This window comes from Vidua macroura, chromosome 9 (genome assembly GCF_024509145.1).
Source record: "Vidua macroura isolate BioBank_ID:100142 chromosome 9, ASM2450914v1, whole genome shotgun sequence".
In the NCBI taxonomy this organism is placed as follows: domain Eukaryota; kingdom Metazoa; phylum Chordata; class Aves; order Passeriformes; family Viduidae; genus Vidua; species Vidua macroura.
Window position 1 is genome coordinate 14798323 of NC_071579.1, and position 20067 is coordinate 14818389.

General features: G+C 37.2%; 1 protein-coding gene across 1 annotated transcript in view; it reads left to right on the top strand.

Annotated features, from left to right (window-relative positions):
- Nucleotides 1-20067, top strand: part of DPYD (dihydropyrimidine dehydrogenase) — a 339310-nt gene that overhangs the window by 171249 nt on the left and 147994 nt on the right. The window contains exon 13 of the mRNA XM_053985511.1: nt 5440-5655. Within this exon, the coding sequence (XP_053841486.1) occupies nt 5440-5655 (216 nt within the window). The remainder of the gene's footprint in view (nt 1-5439; nt 5656-20067) is intronic.

Here is a 20067-nt window from a genome sequence, read left to right on the forward strand (position 1 = left end):
TTAAGGAGTAGGTAGCCATTTCCAAAATCACTGACTGTCTCAGCACCAGGATCTATAAATGATGCAGTCTGTCTTCATCAAAAGAAAACTATTCCATAGGATTTCTCAACTAGTCCAAGACAATGTCAAAGAGTGTAACTCAAACCCACCATCCTGACTACTTGCAGAATGCAGGGTTTGAACAGCACGCTGCTTGTATCCCAACCTACTCCAGGCAAAAGGCTAAGCGAACAGATGGGGCTGATATGTGCCCTGCAACTCCAGTCACTGCAAGCTCTGGCACGTGGTCAAGTCAGGCGTGAGATCCAGACTCCAGGACTCTTCAGCAGAAATGCCTTATGTTCAATACTGAGAGTTATTTACAGAAGCTTCTTGGCTGCTCTTATGCTGGAAACTTTCCATCATTAGTTGCCTAAATATCTCCTGCCTCTTAACATATTCCTCCCACTATATGAGGCATAGGTTCAGCTCAAAAATTGTTGCCTGCAGCTGTGTCAGGTTAGTTTCCATAAACATGACCGGTCAAAGCCTAACTAAGGATAGCTGTAGTAGAACCTGTTAGAAAATACAGTCAGTCTTCCTAGAACCATTCCTTGCAAGTCTTTAGAGATCCAGACAGAATCAGCCCAAGTCATGCAACTTTCTACTACTCACATTTTCTCACAATTCAACCTTCTTTTGTTATTCCATGAATTACATAAAAATTTCAATTAAATAATCTTAGTGATTTATTTAGTTTGGGGGTTGTAAGCCTTCGCTTTTGTCCAACGGTGACTTTATGATCCTGTGCAGAAGCAATACAGGCTGCTGTTCTCTTCTAGTCCTCAGTTACCATTCATTTCTTTTTGATCTGTGAATGGATTTAATAGTATAATAGTTTAATATTCAGGGTAACTCACAATTATTGCAGGACTAACTTTTAATTTTCTATGCCTGTCTTGAGAGCAAAGACAGTTCCAGTATTTTCATCTTGGATGACTGTGCCAGTCCTAATGCTTCACTTCTGCTCTATTCATACACTTACCTGTGAGCTATTTTCCCATATATGACAGTAAAGCTGCCATCTTCTCACTGAAATCCCTCTTTAAAAGTCACTTTTTTTCATAAATCACAGTAAGTTTTCATTTATTTAAATCTATTTTCTTCTTTACTGTAACTTTCCACTGTGGAAGTTTCTTTTATATTTTTCCTAGACTGAAATGTACATGATACATTTAGAGAATAGAGGCCTAGATCCCAACTGATATAAACTGCACTTCACTAAGACATTATTCAAGGTGAATTTTGAGCACATCACAGTGTTATTTTGAACCACGATTGTGTATTTTCTATTTTTTCTTTACCTATGCTGTCAGAAAATATATGGGCTTTGTCTCTGAAGGGTATAGTGTTGATTCTTTATCAAGATCGACCATTCTCATATATTCCTTGACCATGCATGAATATGCATTATTTCATAATCAATACCAGAATTGAGAGGTTCCCAGGAAGCTTGAATTTGAAGCCATTAGTTATGTTGTCTGTTTCTTTTCAGGATAACTGCAGAAAAAAATGAATGTTCCTTTGTTTATCTAGAAAAACATATGAAACACTAGCAGGCAGCAATAAAGCACCATTTACAAAAAAGGTGAATTAAAGGCAGCTTCAGGAAGCCTCCTAATTTAGTTGCTTGCCCCTGAATAAGCAATATGTCTTTTAAAGAAAGAGAAAGCCAGAAAGGAGCTTAGAAAATCTCTGTTAAAGTGGACAGAGCCCTGAGCAAACCTGCTGTAGCAAGGATGCTGTACAAGATAGTCCCCACATCCTCCCAACCACAACCATTCAGATATTGTATGAAATAATATAAACATATTTACCACAAAGTTAATTAATGGAGAGAGGCTAGCAGAAGCAAGGGAGAAAAGACATGTTTTAAGATCAGACTTCAAAATGGAGAAAGCCAGAGCAAGATGGAAGCATTCAGGAATGCTCTTCCAGGCACTAGGACTTGTGGAGAAGGCTCTCTGTGAAAAATAACAGCAATACAACTACTTGCTTTCACAGTCCATCTTTGTTAAAGGCCAGAAAATGTAGTTAGACCATATGACTCTGGTTAGGAATTTTCTCCATCTAAAGGAAATTAATGTCAAAAATTGCATCAGGTCTAAGGCTGAGTTCCTGTCTCTCAGCCCTGCACTGCAGCTCGTGTGCTTTTGCCTTCAGGCCAATCCTTTACCCTGTTTAGGGTGAAGTAGACCCACTGCTTGCAATGTGCTGGGGATTTTTCACCACCCTGTTCTGGTCTCCAAAAAATTGTCATGATTGCAACAAGTACCTGCAATATTGGTAGCTCAGCTGGTTGGTATCAAATTAAGAGGAAGAATGGACAGCACTTTTTGTCCTCTACTTCTGAAAATCAAGAGAAGAGTTATAAATAAACTCTTGCCTGCAGGCTTTCTTTTCCTATTTGTTTGTGCAATGTCAGGGAAATCCTTCATTATAACGATGATTTCACTTTCAAGAAGCTATATACCATTTTTATTTGCCAAAAATTTTGCTTTGTAGAAAACAATGCATCAAGGCTTATAAAATATAATTATTTTATAAGCATTGTGCTGAAAGGAAAAAAACAGCAAAAAAAAATAGAGAAAAAAGGAAGTGATAGGAAGGAGGAAGATAAATATCCAAAGATGTATTGCCACTGACTACTGAACCTTCAGCTGCATCCTGCCCCTGTGTGTTTTTAGATACTTGGTGTATTCCATTAAAATCTTTCGTATTTCTCTCCCTGCCACCTCTGCTTGGGTCAGTTCATCCTTGACAAACCATTAGGCACATATTGTGGGGCCTGAGTGCATGTGGGTGGAATTCTTTGTGGTTCTGCGCTTTGGAAGGGAAGTAAGGCTGGAGAAATTATCCCTTATGTATAGTTTGGGAAGTGGCTTTAGACTGGTTTGAATGATGGCATGCAGGAGGCAAGGCTTATTCCTACATTTCCTACATGGGTTATTTTCAACCATGTGCTTCAAAAGTCCTTCACTGCTTTGGTGCTTTTTTTTGGGTTTTTGTCTTGTACAGGATGTATTTTCTATTTTCCACAGAAAGGTCCCTAAGAATCACTTTCAAGCAGCCTTCATTTTAGGTGAGAACAGCTTTTAGAGATTTAATTGTCCTGCTTGGGCAAAGAAACCGTACAATGGAACTTCAGCTTCATATTCAGCAGTCTCTGCCCATTTGTCTATAGCAAATGATACTTACAGTTGTGCAAGCTGTGAATTGTTTGTGATCAATCCTCAGACTGAAATGTATTCGCAGAGAACATTTGAACAATTCTGAATAGCAAATTAATTCAAAGTAGGAAATTGGATTTAACTGCTCACACGTGCGCAAAGAGTGGAGTTGACCAAACAATTTTCCTTAGGTCTTTCTTTGATGTCATTCTGCAAGAATGAAAATCCAAGAGTTTATTGTAAGAGTTCAGTATATCAGTGTTGATTTCCGCTGATTTTGAAATCAGCAGATTTTGTCACTTTCAGATATGTAGGAGACAAAAAGTGCTAGTATTTTAAAAATGCTTTAATTTGAATTGTGTGATCCATGATTTTCTGGTTTGTCATTGCAAACAACATTTTACAGTTGAAATATTAGTTAAGAAATAAAAAAATAAATAAAAGGATGAAATCAAACTCAAAGTAAAAAAAAAAAGATAAAAAGACAAAACTTTCATTCATTTTTTCCTCCCTTTTTTTTTTTTTTTTAATTTTTTATTTGCCAGTGAACAAAATCTTTTGAGATGTAGAATGCCAGGCTGTTTGGTTTTGGAAGAACTCAGGTTCCCCTGGTGTAGAAAAATAGCCCTGTGGGGTATGACATGGAGGAAGCAGTGAGCACTCAGGAAGGAAGAAATGGAGCATATTTGGCTTTTTATGAAGTATAACTGCACTGGCCTCCAGCTGAGAGAGGTCATGATACTGAAGTGAGTTTGGTCCCAAGTGTTAGGGATCTTTAGAAATTAGCTTTTCTCAAAATGTCCACTATTAGGGACCTATCAGGTTCATATCATTCAGGCTAGGACAATTCCACTGCTTTTAAACCATCAGAAAATTTGGCCCCAAAATGTATCCTCTTTGTCTGAAGATTCAAAGATCAGGCATTAGAATACTGTGAGGGGAATCCACATACTCCCAAAGCAAAACAGGCACGAACTCTCAGGTTTAAACCAGCCTAGGAAATAAAAGGCACAAAAAAGACAAAAAACTCCTCATCCCATCTGCACTTTTTTAGTTTTCACAGGTAAAAATTGATTAAATAAGTTCCTAAAAAAAAAAAATAAAAATCAAAAACCCAAAAGGCAGCAATTCCTGAGTAGCTGAGGTTTTTTGTCTGCTACAGAAAGTCTTCTCCAAACTTCAAGTATTGGTTCTTTTTGTCCTGTTGAAAAAAATCTTCTTTTTAAAGACAGAAGAAACTGCTGTGCTCTTAGCTGTGACTTACTAGGAGCACAGACAGTGCAGGGCTTCTGTGTTAGAAGTTTCTGCTTTGTTTCTTTGTGATTTTATTGAGTCAGCCATTTGAGTGAACAAAGATTTAAATTCTACCCACCGCAGGCTGATCAGGATGCTGTTCAGTATCCATACATGGAAATAGCTTTTCTCTCTGCAATTTTTATATTATTAGATACAACATATATATTGAATACTTTTCACTGACTCTTCAGAGAAGACTCTTTCAAATGAAAACAGAAGTGACTGTGGTGGCACAGCCATAATTTTTATGATGTTTTTGATGGCAATCAGACACTAACTTTTTTCAGTCTTGAAGAATATTCATACTACTACAATTAAATATAAACTAAACATAAGTTTTGCATAGGTATGCCATTGTGTAGGCTGTATAAACATCTTTCAAAGTGAGAGAAAAAGGTTCAGAGGTTCAGAATATATAGAGTTAGGGCTGAGTGATCCTCCACATGATGCTTTCCCTCATTTTTCACAATTTCTTATACTTTTTATAGATTGGCACCTGAGAAGAGAACTAGAAAGGGTCTGTCTGCATACCCTGGGTTTTTTCAATCTCACTGTTACTGACTGCTGTAGGGAATAGAGATGGCTCCTCAGAAAGGCTTAAAAAAACCTTTGGACAGAACCAGGCTTATCAGTACAGGATGTAAAGTAACTTTTTCTTCATTATTTTTGTTGCTGTCAGTGTTATTTCCAGTATAGCATATTATTTCAGTATTTCAGCATGAAGATTGTTTGGGCTGAAGATGTTTCATAGGTGAGTGTTTGCATGTTTTGCTGATTTGCAAATCTGAACACAAAATAGAGTACCTAAACTTTGGGTTATTATATATTAATTATTCCCTTATCAGGAGTAATAATAAATTGCATAAAAATCGGTCAGAAAAAATATTCAGTGGTTTAGTGTTGTTGTTTGTTTGTTTGTTTGTTTGTTTTACAGTCCTTATATGGTGTTGCAGTTTCTACAGTTCCAGAACTACCTCTCTTTTATACTCCTATAGATTTAGTGGATATCAGTGTAGAAATGGCTGGACTGAAGTTTCCAAATCCTTTTGGCCTTGCCAGTGCAACCCCTACTACTAGTTCTTCAATGATTCGAAGAGCGTTTGAAGCTGGATGGGGCTTTGCTGTCACTAAAACATTCTCCCTGGATAAGGTGAGGAAATATTTTAATGTTTTTTAATATTTCATGTGTATTTTGCATGTGACCATATCTTTGTATAATTGAAAAATCTGAATCTTTGAGGAGTGGTTCTGTTATATCCAACTAGCATAAAATAGCAGGGAATGGTTATGATGCATTGTGTAGTTCAGCTAGTCTGTGAGCTTTCCACAGTGCAGTGACACAATTTCTGGTTCTGTTTGTTGTTACATTCTTCCCTTATATTGCCCCAACTTCTAATATTAGTCAACGATTAAGTGAAAAAAACTGTTTTTTTAAAATACTGCAGTGAAAATATTTTCTGTGAAGGATCAGAATGTAAAGAGAATGAGTAACAGCTTTGTCACATAACTCATGAAAGGCGGATTCTGTGCCAGAGGCTGCCAAGATAAGCCATTGAACTGGAGGTGCAGTTGCAATGTGATCATGTGGCTGCAAGGGGGAGGCTGGGTGGGAAGTGGAAGAGAAAGATGGAAGCAGCATAAAACCAAGACTATGGAGAGAGGAGCACAGTGATATCAACCTTCAGTAACATGTAGTGGAGGAGGAAGGAGTTAGAATTAAATCTTGAAGCCTATGGCTCAGTGTGGCACCTTAAAAAAAGCATTTTGTGTAGTTTTAAGTGTGTAATTGCTTGCTTGAATTCAGGAGAATTGCAACTTCTTCTTGCTACATTCAAAATAATGAAGTGAGACTGAGCAAGAAGTTTAGAGAATAAAGGAAATAACAGCTTTGATAAACAGATCACAGAGAAAAGAAACAGGTTTTGAGCTGAGATATAGATATGGTTTGACTTGTGGAGAGAGGAAGAAAAGATGAATCCTTTAACACAGGCCTGAGTAACAGTGTGAGTAATAGCAATGTATTGTTAACCAGTAACATACAGCAGTGTGGGCTGAAGAAAGCTTTTGAATTTAATTTGGATACAAGGGCCTTTTAATCTTGGTTCAGAGGGGGGATATACAAGGGTACTGATGGATGGAGCAGAACAGAGAAGGTGGATTTTTTTCTCTTCCACCTTTGCATGGGTAAGTACCATAGGTGAATTAACTATAGTGGGTGCCTGTCTAGTATGGGGAAGGTCTAAGGACAAAATGCTGTATTGCTGCAGAATACTGTAGAATATGTCAGGCTGTCTGCTGTCTCTTACACCTGAGGTAGCCCTGAGGAAGTAAGTGTTCATCTGGATTGGAGATGTGGAGATTCCAATCTACTTCACTTCTTATTAAAACACTTTTTAGCACATAAATATCATTCAAGTATGTTTGCAACTGATTTACATGTAGAATATACCATCAGTTGTAATTATTCGGTGCCTAGACTACAGCCAACCCATAGCAAGTACTGAGATTTATTTTTTTATCAGTTTTATTGCTGGTATGCTGGCAGTTCTGCCAGACTGCACGTTGATTATTGTGCATCTTGAGAGCTAAACAGACACAGGCTGAGTTCCAGCTTGGGTGGGAGTTCAGGAGGAAAGACATACATGTTGTAGGAAGTGATGTTGGTGCTATACTAAGCAGCAGACTCTGAGTCATTTCTGAAATGGTGACTGCAAAGTGTTCCACTGGATGCCACGCTCTGGAGGTGTGACTCAGATGAAGATCTTTCAAGTTTTTTAAAGTATTTGTTGCAATAAGATATTGCAGGTATTATTTAAGTTAGTAAGTTCAGAAAAGTGTTAACTAGTGAATTCTAGTTCAGTGATTGTTATTTCTGCTTAAGCTTCCTTCTAATATTCTGATATTGAATTGTGTTGTGTCTAGTAGAACTGTGTTCCACCCAAGTGTTGCCTAGTTTTTCTGTTACTGTGTTCTTCCTAGTACTGCATTTCCCACAGGTGTATTTGTGGCATGATTTGAGACGCTTGGCTGAGAGGTGCTGCAGAAGCAAAATTGCTTTTATTTATCAGAGTAACATGGTACTTAATACTTCAAAAATAACTATTTCAAATGGGAAGAAAAGTAGGGTACCGCAGTTCTTATATTAACTGAGTATTATGGAAAGACTGTTCTTGTTGACTTAATGCTAGAACAAGTGGTTGGTAGAGAGTTGCCATAATATGCTGATTTTTTTTTTTTGCTAATTTAGCTTCTGATTATGTAGACATAAATCTTGTACAGTTTTCAGCAGGGAGCAGAATGCTCTCTTGATCTGTGGTTCCAACGGTGGGGATTTCAGACTGAGCTGTCCTGCCCTGTCAGCTAGTCAAAGCAAACTACACAGCAGGATCAAGAGCAAAGATTTCCTGATCTAAGCCTGTGGAGTTGGTGGGAGGAGGGGGAGCAGCTCCCCAGACAGAACAGTTCCCAAGAGTGGAAGAGCTTCTGGGAAGGGAGAGAGTTTGCTAGACACAGTTTTTGGCAGCTGAAGATTTTCCACTTCAGCCTTGATTGTATGTGGTGCAAGTAGGATTCTGTGCTCTTGTCTCCTCATTTTATCTGTCTTGCTAAGACTTAACTGATGGGCTTCATTCTGATTTGCCAAGCATAACCTGTCTATGCTGCCATGGGGAACTTAGCAGCAGAAATTCTCCCTTTTCCAGTACCAATAACTGAATTTGCCACTGTGTTCAGACACTGATAGGGAAACCAGTGAATTCCCAGTTTACCATGGGCATCCTTTGGCACTTCAGCGAAAGGGACAATTGCAGGCTAAATATGAATGAACTGAAAAGATATACCCAATCACAAATGGTGGTGAAAAGCATATATAGCCCAATCACAAATGGTGGTGAAAAGCATATACAGCCCGATCACAAATTTCCATCCATTAACTACAGTGTGATGGAATAAGGTTGGAGAGAAAAGCATGATAAATCTTGGAAGAAGGGGATTCAAGGATAGAGATAAAAAGGATTCAGGTGAAGAGCTGTGATTCTCATAAGACACAGGATTTATTTAATATGAGCTACTTCTCCTTTTCTCTCTTCCATCATCTAGCACAGATAGTTCTTCTAAAACACAAGGCCAGGGATCCCTGCAGCCCATGTACTACCTTGTACAGAGGAGCTGTTGAGTAACAGTGCTGGAGTTCAGCCTCTGGACCATGATTTACTTCCCTAGTCTTTCTAATCCTGATGTGTCTTGGCCCCACCTTGAAAGCTTCACATGCTGCCCAGAGGGAGTTAGCACAGAGTGCACTGAGTGGTGCCGTGCTCACTCCCTTTTTAAACACCCACGTACCTTTCATGACAACCTTTGTAGCATTTTCTCTTTTTAGGGTAAGCATTTCAGCTGGGAGTGATTCAGCAAAGTTTGTTCTTGCATACTACTGTACTATTGTTGAAACCTACAAAAAAGCTAATGTAAGAGATAGCTGAAATTCCTTCAGGGTATTTATACTTTGAAATATACTGCGCTCTACATACTTCAGAAGGTGCTGGATATTATAGTGTAGAGTAAATATTAATCACAGGGGATTGTACCTGTGTGTGTCTGATGGTATCTGGGAGGGAGATGGTGACTTGTAAAATTTTATTTATTAAATTAAACATCTTTGCACATCTGCATTAGTATCAACTAGATTTGATTTCTTCCAAAAAAGGGAATAACTGCTTTTGAAATGGACAATCAGTAGGAAAGACAAATGGTAGCAGAATAGAAGTGTCTCTTCACACACATTTTTCTACATTCATGCCTTCCCTTTTTGACTGCAGGATCAATAGCTCATTGCTCTGTTGGTTCAAATAGTATTTCTGTCTTGTTCAGATAACTGTATGCAGCAACGTTATTTGTAAATTCTGTTTGCAAGGTATTGAAGTGAAATGGGGGAGCTGCATATCATATAGTCCACAATAAATGGATACCAATTATTACCTCTTTTAGAGCTTAGATGAACAGAAAACTACACGCAGAATGACACATACTGCATTAATTAGACACATAACTGTGAGTGGGAGGGTTTTAGGAGAAGTGTTATAGTGAGCTGGTTTATTTACTAAGAATTTATTAGTGAGTATTGTTTAGAACACAAGATTTGTATTAAAACCTGTAATCAGAAAGTTTGTATAAACATAGTATCAAAATAAGTCAAAGGTTATATGAGGTGTGTACATCCCTGTGCCATATTCACTACCATGGTGAGGAGTTTATAGCAGAAATTAGGGTTTTATCGGCTGAATTCAGGCTTTGTTCAATGCAGTTCTCTCACTGCATTGTATGGGCTGTTTAGAAAGATGAAAAAACAACTAGGTTAGCAGAAATGTTTGCTTTGATTTTTAGATGCTTCCTTCACTTCTAAAATTTAATTCTGATTAATCAGATACATCTGTCTTTATTTTGTTGTGACATGCATTGATTTGTGATGCTGTCGCTTTCAATAATGCAGAAACAGTTGCCTTTATTATGAGAGCCAGCAGAAATCAACATGCAGACTAACTTCATTTTTAATCTTTAATTTTTATTCATTACATATGGAGCAAGTTGTGTGGATGATTTTAAAAACAAAGCTACAATTAAAACTAGATTAAATCTGAACGAAACCATAGCGGAGGAAACTTTCTAGCTGTAATATATGTTTATGCAGTTTACAGATGTAGAATTTACAATACATTTTCAGAACCATTTCTAAATAAAAAAATGATTGCTGGCAGAGAATTAATTAATTTTCCCAGTATATATTGCATTTCTATGTGCTATTATTGCAATATACATATTCAGCTAGTTTGCTCTCTGTACATTTGCACTGTGTGCACCTTGCTTCATAATTGAAGGTGGTAAAAAATCATAGTACAATGATGCATTGTTTTCCATAACATTAGTATTTCACAGAAGTGAATCTGTATTACAAAATGTATATTTTTGTATGATATTACAGCATAGTAATTTAGATTAAACTAGTTATAATTTATGGTGCCAAGCCAAAAAGCTATTTAAGATGCATTAAAATGCAGAACCATGACATTTGAAATTCTGATGTTCTTAATATGACAAAGGTTATTCTATGGAGTTTTGCTATAATATGAAATATTAATATTTCACAATACAGTTTTGATGAAGTACAATTTGCCTAGCTTGCATATGATAAAGAAATTAAATGCTTACCAAGGGAGTTCAGTGAGAATTAGAGCCCTGCCTGAACATCTGCTTGAAATGTTATTATCCTGTCCTACTGACAGCATCGCTCCCTCATTGTTTTTCAAGATTGACAGCTGAATATTGTACTGATTTCTGCAGCAAATATGTCTAGGTGAACTTTGTTTGGTTTTTAGGAATTTAGAACATGCTTTTGATTTCCATCCTATAATTTTTTTTTATACTCTTGACATTTGTAGATGCCAGATTGAGGTCTAGTATGCTGTAGCAAAGATAGACCATTGACTTGCAACGAAATGCCAGTTGATATCTCAGTAAACAGAAATATTACTATTCTTTATTGTGTGGTCTGTATGAAAGCTGTATGGGCTTTCTTTGGGGAGACAAATGATCAGATTGTTAATGTCAAATATAAAAGGGACTGCTTGCCTTTCTACTAAACAGCATTAGACAACTTTTATTAACTACATTTTTGAACAGAAAAATGAGCACTTTATGGGATTCCTTAGCACACAACCCTCTCAAGTTAAATTATTTTCTTGTTTTACAAGTTTTAAAATTATTATTATTGGTTTTCGTATTCTTAGGAGCTATGTCCTTCATTTTGTTCAATATTTCTGAAAGAATATTAATAAGAAATACAGTCTTTACTGTTTCATAATTTTTGTATTTTTAGATCAGTGCACAAAATCAGCAACGTTTAACAGGAGAGGTAAAAGGCTATGCTAGAGAAGTGCTATGGAATGTAATTATTATCTTTTAAAATGCTGTAGTTATGCCATTTTATTTTTTTACAGAAAATATGTTACTTAGCTATAAAAAAGGAACAAACAATTCTGTGAATCTAAGTAGCAGGAAAACAGACCTTCCTCCTTTTTCCCTGAGAAAAACTGTTTCTCTGATGTGTTCAACTCAAGGATCAGATCTCATCTCTCTACTTAGTTTTACCCTACCCCATTTAAAGAAGGCTGGAGACTTCTTTGTATGCAAATAACTTCAAAACCTTCAAAATTGCTGTCTGAGGAACAAGAAAGGACAGCATTTAACCATTCTTTTTCCTCAGTTTTCACCCCTGGTAATGTAGGGGTTTGGCATGTCTTCACCCTGGAAGAATCCATCTGGAGAGATGCAGCACAGCTTGAACACAGTGAAAGAGAGACCAAAGATCCCAGGACTGAGAGCTTTAACAAAGTCATTATTGATAAGCCAAGGCCTTTCCTACCACAGCTGAAGTCTGCACCAGGTAGATGCCCACCTTAAATTGGTGCAGGCGTGCATCTTGACACCAGTGAATTTGCAAGTGAGGCACTTTGGGCCATTAAAAAAATCTGTTTTTGCCATTAGTAATTCTGGTTATTTTGGCCAATTAATATTTCCAATGCTGAAGATAGCGAACTGCATTTCTAAAGCAAGAGTTTAACAACAATCCATAAAAAGTTTCTCTTTCTCTCTCTGTGACGGTGTTTACTACTTTAGAAATGAAAAACTTCTTACAAGTTCATGAAAAAAAAAAAATAAACCTCTGGGGAAATGTTTAGTCCCACTCTTTCTGTAGCATTAAATAACACAGAAATGCTGCACTTCTTCTGCAGTGGGAGTCTCTTTTCTGCGCGGAGTCTCTCATGGAGAAGTCTGTTATCTCAAGGCGTGGAGCGCAATGTGACAATTCATCAGTGGAAGACAGAGGGATCTGTCATGCAGGGGCGTTGCACATTGAGTCAGTAAACCTCATCTGTGCTGAAGGACAGATTTTTACAAACAGAGGATCAGCAGTTTTCTTCCCATGTTATCACTTTTTCTGCCTTTCACCCTCATGGAGCAGAGTGAGCGTAGCTGGAACTTTTACACCTTATGCCTTGAGCTCGTGGTGTAAGTCCCACAAAGGCTGAGCTGGCAATGGCTTACCTTCCTCAGAGCGGCACACAAAGCTGGCCAGCAAAGGTAAAACCAGATACCTGTCTAAAACTGGTTCTTGGTAGGATGCAGGATTCTCAGTTATGTCTAAAGTATTTGGTTTCTATTCATCTGGAGATTTTTTTACACAGTGTTTAGAGGTTGTTTCTTTTTCCTGTCTTTTTGTTCTGGAGTCTGGTTTAAAACAGAGTGTAGCCAGAGTGCATATACATATATGAAGTGTAAGTGTGAACATTAATTTTGAGCTTGAATATTTCAGGTAGCTTATGTATAAAAGGCTTATAAATCAGTCTTTGAGGAATTTTTTAATCTGAAAACTGTTGTGTATTGTAATGAAACTTATTGTTAGTGAAACTTAGATTGGCATAACTGAGGAGCAGTTCAAGTGTAATTCTGAAAAAGCATACAGACTGCAACACTGAGGATTTTGCTACATAAGCCTTCATGTAAAAAATAGCTTCCAAAAGTAGGAGTGTTCATTCCTGCTCAGCATATTATGTGCTGTTCTAATAGTGACCAGTACTTGAGAGAGGACATAATTTCTATTCATAATGCAACTATTACCCAGTCAGTCAAAATGGATCCAAATTTTACACTGGTTAAAAATCAGAACAGTATTTCTTTTTATACTGAAGAAGCTGCTTTGCTCTTTACTACTACCTCATTCTTCTGAAAATACCTGCAAATATTTATCAAGAGAGAGACAAGGAGAGCACACATGCATGATTTTCTGAAACTGTTGAGGATCTGCAGTTGGCTGTATCTGAAGTACTCAACATTTTTTAATATCTCATCCTGAATAAACAGGATTCTAAAAAGCAAATATGTAACATACTTGTGTAAAATACCATTCAGCTACATTTTTCTGTGGTTGCTTTGTATGTCCTTGGAAGGTTGTTGGTGATCTTGAAAATGACTCATATTTTTTTGTGTGGAAGGAATTCAGCTAAAGAGGCAGTTTGAATGTAAGCTAGAAATCGGCAAGTGTAATTCTGAAATTTAGAATTTTCACATATTTTCCATTCTCAATTCAGATTTGTTGCAAACCTTTTCATTTTATGCCAGCCAACTGCATCTAGGTTTCTTAAATGGCATTAATATCTTTTATAATTTATTAGAAAAGACTGTAGGATATTTTTTAATAGTTATATTGCAAACATACCTAAGACAATCAAAGCGTAAAGCCATATTTAACATTTTTGCATTTCAGCATTAATTACAAACTTCCCTATTTTTAAAAATTGTTATGATGTACTTTAATAGCTAACCACAGCCATTCAGGAAAAAATGAAATCTTTATTTTGTTAATGTAGAATTCAGAAGTTTCCCTTCTGTCAAGTCATTGGCTTTTTGACTCTCCCCATTTGATTAAGTGCATGTGTCAGAGTTCAGGATTTTTTGCTCATTTCCACATTCTAATTATAAAAATAAATTCAGATACCATTGAGACTCCAGTCTAGGCTTACTGAGATACTGAAGTGGAATAAAGGAAAAGCGATTGTCATGATTCAGTTGCTCTGATTTACAGTTCAGCATTTTTGCTGAGGTCTGCATTCACTGCTGTGGCCGAAGGCTGGCTTCTGCAAAAGCCTAGGTGACCCTTCGTGTCCCCACCGGTGCCCACTGGCATGCTAAGGCTGCAGGTGCCTCGGGGAGGACCTTCCAGCGCTGGGGCTCCTCCCCTGGCAGCAGCTTCTGCTCCAGCTGGGCACTTGACAAGGCAGCCCTGCTGTGGGGTGGCTGCTTCCCTGCTCTGCACCACAGGCTGGGGAGACCTGAAGCACCTCATGCAGCAGCTATTGCCCCAAGATTCCTGGCTGGACCATGCGGTCTTGCGAGATGTTTGCAGAAATGTGGGCCCAAATTGACTCTAGGGACGCTGAGATCAGTGTCATGGTGCTGTACAGCTCGTGTTGAGAATTTTGCAGGCACTAGATGAAATTATGTAACTATCTTTGAACTGGCATTGTTTCCACATGTGAGTTTACAGGGTTTAGCTTAATCATTTTACAAGGAATTTTTGTTTATACCACTGTAGCTTCTATGTACAGGTGATACACTTCTCTTCAAGTGTTTGAGGAATCTCAGGTCTTGAGTTTCCACTTGTTAAATTAAAAGGATAAGGCTGTGTTCAACATCTGATTTGCCCACACAAGAAGTTAAGAAAGCAAAGAGCTGATTTTTGAATCTCACGGTGATATAATTGCATTTACTCCTGATTGACATTGTTGCAAAAGCAGAATGAAGCCCCATATGTTTAAAGAAACTGACAGGTTCTTATGTTAAAATACCTATTACTAATCCAAATATGTATGCCAGTGTATTCTAAATAACATTTCTTATCATTATTTGAGATACAGAATTATCTATTTTTTAAACTACAATAGTGATTGTGAGATTCTATCCTTCAGTCAGGCAGTGTAGGATTTTTGTGACTAAATCCTCTAGAGTTAGTTCCACGAGGACACAAGTGTATCAATTCTGTGAACTTTGGAATTACTACTTTAAGAATTATCCAAAAAGCTCTTGTCAATGCTAATTGCAAATCCAGTTTTCAGTCTGTAGAAAAAGGAACGCACATTTTTAGGAATCCATTAATATCCACGTTATATTAGTCTTCAATTGTAATTTCTCACATCTTGTATTATAAGGACATACAACTTTAGATTTGTGTGGAGGACTTGATGCTACTTCACAAATGATTTCTACTGAATTACACTAATGCTATTTCATTATTATTGAGTATTGACATTTCATACTTTATTTTGGCTTTCCTGGTGCATTTTAGATTATGAAGCAGTTAATTACAATGCAAGCTCATTGGTCTCAAAAGCAGCTATCACCACCTTTTCAAAGTCCTAGAACATATATTTAAACTTACAGTATATTATTAAGTTTTAATTTTTTTTCTTTAACTTCTGTATGCCTGACTTCTTTGACTTAGTGCAGTATAAGAGGAAAAAAAATTAAATTCCTTACCCACATTACAAATGAAAAAGACATAAGCTAATGTTATAGCTGAACATTTCTTTGTTAGCAGCTGACCTTCTACTCCTAGAGAAAAGAAAGTCTTGGCTAGAAGACAGTTCAATAAATGAACAGGCTATATATTGATTTTTCTCCCTCTTCCCTTGTTATGTAATATGATTTCCCTTCCCTTGCAAGGGTTACTGTTGTACAGGATAGGGCTGGGATCATGGTCGTGGAAGCGTATGGGAATGTGTAGACTAAGGAAGGCTGTCACAGCAGTCAATAAGATCTGAGAGGTGTTGACTAATTGCCTGCTAATTACACAGTAAATTGTCTAATTAAGCTGATGGTTAATTAGGGTACGCTCGCACAGCAGTCTTATGGAATTTTTGTCTGATGTCTGGGAAGCAGCTTGTGTAATTGGCAAACTGGTAAGGACTGGCAGAGACCATGGCTGGGAAGCAGGCTGCCAGTAGATGACAGAATAAGGATGCGTTTGCACAAAGGTTGTCATGTGAACACGCAGGGGTTTGTTAGCCTTCTCCAGCTACGTGGCAGCCAGCACAACGAGGAATCGAGCTGAGAGCTGCTGGAAGCTGTAAATAAAATAAGGCTTAAGCATGTAAAATTAGAAAAGCAGTGACATGTGCTCTTTTATTTTAGTCAGTTTGCACTTTAGATAAACACAGGGTATCAAAATTCTCATGTACAGAACTTCACCAAACTATGTGACTTGACCATGGCAGTAATTATGGTATTGTGATGTATTTAGTGGAGTCCCAAAATGATCCTGTTTCCAGGGAACTGCTGTATGTATGTTGTTTTTGAAAAAGTACTTGTTAATAAGGATGCTTGCCAGCCATCATAACCATCATGTGTGGCATTCTGAATGCACTTTAATTGGCATTGTGTCCATCCCTAAATGTGACAGAGTATGAGCAGGTCATAATGGTGCTCTGAGTAAAATATGTGCACGCTGTACATAACTATAATATCATTAATGAAAATCTAGATTCCAGATTCTGACCCAAAACCAATGGAAAAGGTCAAGAATATTAAGCAGAGAGAACCTGGGCAGGAATACAGACACCAAATTCAACCAAGCATGAGTTTGTTGTGACTTATATTTTTCATTCAGTAAAATGACGTGGTATATGGACTTTCTTGAAGTTAATTACAAAGGTAAATCCTGCAGAATCAGAATTGCACAGCACAGGATTGGGTCTTTGCATGACATTGTGAGTTAATTTTGAGTTACGCATCTGCAAAATCTATGAACAAAATAGCTCTTTGTGTCTCGTGAGCTAAACCAAAGACAGTGTGCATGTATATAGGTACTTATTTGTTAAGATGGTTTTGATGTCACTTGAGCAAAGTGAAACTTAGTATCCACTTTGATTCCTGGATATCACATTTGTTTCAGAGGTCCACATCGTTTTACTCCTAAGCATTTGGGTTATGTGGTTTGGGCACAGTGTCATTCTGGAAGAAAAAGAAAAATTAAGCCAATTCTGGATTGCTGCTGAAACTTGGTTTTCTTTTTTTTTTTTTTTTTTCTCTTAAATTTAAACCACACATATGTTTCTTCTTCCACAGAAATAGAATTTTAAAACAATCAAAATTTGAGAGATTAAATTATACATTCTTTGAATTAATAAAGCCAATTTTATCCTGTGATCTTCCTGCTTCTACTTACCTGCACAGTTAATAATGCCTTTATGTAGCACCTTCTATGTAGTGAATGTTAGTTTATGATTTTTCCTTCAAAAATAATTGGGTAAAATCATGGTACATTAGGAGCGTTCTCACTGTGCCAGTCATCAAACACAGGACTCCAAACACTCACAGGCTAATCTAAAAGGCCTTAAACCTTCTCTGAGGGGAATTTTAACAATACTTGTAATGTTGTTTCTCTGTGTATATTTCCACAGAAGAAAATGCTACAATTCCCCTGAATCAGATCCTGTGAATTGTTGCATAAAACAAAAAAAGGTGAAGTACATCGATTCAAGTCAAAACCATACAGGGAGGCCCTGTGTACATAATTTTCTTTCAAATAAAACATACTTTAAATTTACATTTAATATTTATATGTAGGATTTTTCAACATCCATCTGCACATGTGTAAAAAAAAAAAAAACCTCTTCAGTTAATTTTGTCTTACTGATTTTAAGGTTTATTCTTTAAAAGTACTGCTGAAACTATTGTTTTTGCCTCTGACAGCAAATTCAGGAGCAAAGCTCACTTCACTGCCAACTGCAGGAACTGAAAGCATACAGTGCAACCATCATAGTTGCTTTCATTTTCTGCCATGGGGCAGCAAATGGATACATTCTAATGCATTTTATTCTCTGAAGACAAAGAAGGGAGTTCAGAGGATAATTGTTACCTTATTATATCCTTCTGAAGGAATTTCTGGCATATGCTATTATGATTTATGCTTTAATAAATCACACAAACATAAAAAAGCATGTCTCTAGTAATTCACATGGTATAGTAAATGTATGTGTGTAAAGCCCTATTGCAACATGACAATCTGTAATAAAAATTGTGTGGCAACAATGCTGCTGTTAAACAGCATCAATAGCCAACTTATATTAGAAGTAATTTGTTTTAAACCTACCAATCTTTTTCATATGCAGTTGTTGGTCTACCTTGTATGTCTGTGGAATCTGTAAAAATTGGAAACATTATCCAAATGTCCCTAATGCAGTCTGTCCCAAAGCATCTTCCTGGTCTGTTGTCAAGCCTCATGCTTAAACAATGGAGTGAGAGGAGTGCGGTGTCGACGCGATGTCGCTTTCTGTTCAGCTTTATAGCCTGTGATGATTCTCTCCCTGTGTAGTTCAGGAGGGTTCCTGTTTGCACCCTTTTATTTAATCTGTATATCAAGCCATAGAGAAAGTTTAGTAAAGTGACATTGATTGAAGTGTTTTCAATATGTCGAAACTCAGCTTTATAACTCTCAGCTGATTTAGCTGGAGCAGCTGATTGCATTGTTCAAGTGTTTGTGGGAGGCTGGGGCATGGTTGAAAGCATGCTGAGCAAAAGTCAATCCAGACAAGATAGGAGTGATGCTGGGATCGTTAGAGGAAACATCCAGAGGCTACAGCAAGAGAATTATCAGTCCTTCCGGCTGAGGGATGTAGTTCCATTCCAGGCTGTAGCTGCAACAACAGATAAGAGCCAGAAGCCTACACCCCTTTTATTTTCTGAACACAAGTTTTGCCATGAGTATCCATGCTTTGTATTTCAAGATACTGCCAGCCCGTGCTATATTGGACTGGGTCTTAAATCCATCCAAATATTGTCAGTGGTGATGAACTTCATGGCTTGAATTCTGCCAAGGGAATCAAAACTGCCCCCAGCCTGTGCTGCCTGTTTCAGGTGCGCTGGGGTGGAGCAGGAGGAGATGCTGGCGGCTCACAGAACCCACTTGTTGCATGTGCTTAGAGCTCCTGCCCAGGGTGATCTGTAACAGCCCAAATCCCTTAACTCCAGCACAAACTTGAGCTTGTTTTTCCTCCCTGACTTTGCAAGAATTGAGGAAAGGATGAATATTGGCTTACTTGTTGCTACTGGATTTTTATTATTCTGTTTAAGTTTATACTGCTGCCAAGAACAGTGTTCTCAGAAGGTCAGTTGATTGCTGCTCTTGTGTAGGAGATATATTTTAAAGACTGACGGGATTACCTGAAATAGGTGATTTCACATGGAGGCAACACAGGTCTCAGACACATAAATAAGCAAAATCTTATGTTCTTATATTTTGGATTTATTCAAACTCAGATGAATTTCTCTCTTGATATTTGTGGATTTTTTTGTTTGATATCCGGGAATTTTTTGTGCCTTTTAGAAGGACAGAATATTGGAATCCATGTCCAAATCTTTGGAGTATATATTTTTGAGTGTCACATTTCTTAAATGGTTAAATTTTCATCATTTCTTATTCTAGGCTAAAAATCTGCATTTATCTTGGTTAAACTTGAACAAATCTATCAGCCAGAACATCCATAATAGTATACAATAATTTATTTTTTCTAGAAACAGAAATGCAGATTTAATTTTCACTTCACAATAATACTGTCTAGATCCAAATGCATAGTTTTTTTTCTTGAGCAACTTTACTTAATATAATTTACATTTTCATTTCTGTTTTAACAGTGTGTATAAAGAAGGCTCTAAAAACATGTCAGAGAATAGGAATATATCTGAGAGTAAAGTACTAAAATGATAAACCATCAATCTCATGACTTCTTTCTTATGCCCCTCTCTACAGTATCACTAAAAGCGATGCTTTGCTACCCTAACAAAAATTGTTCTTACTGTGTGTTGGGACTTATATACCTGCAGATACATAAGCTCCGTCTTGTGATGTTTATTTAATTGCTTTTTGGGTGGTGTGTTTTGTGTTTCTTGCGTTCCTCCTTTAACCAAATTTAAAAAATGAGTTCCAGAGTGCAAGGATTTAATGATATTTTAAATG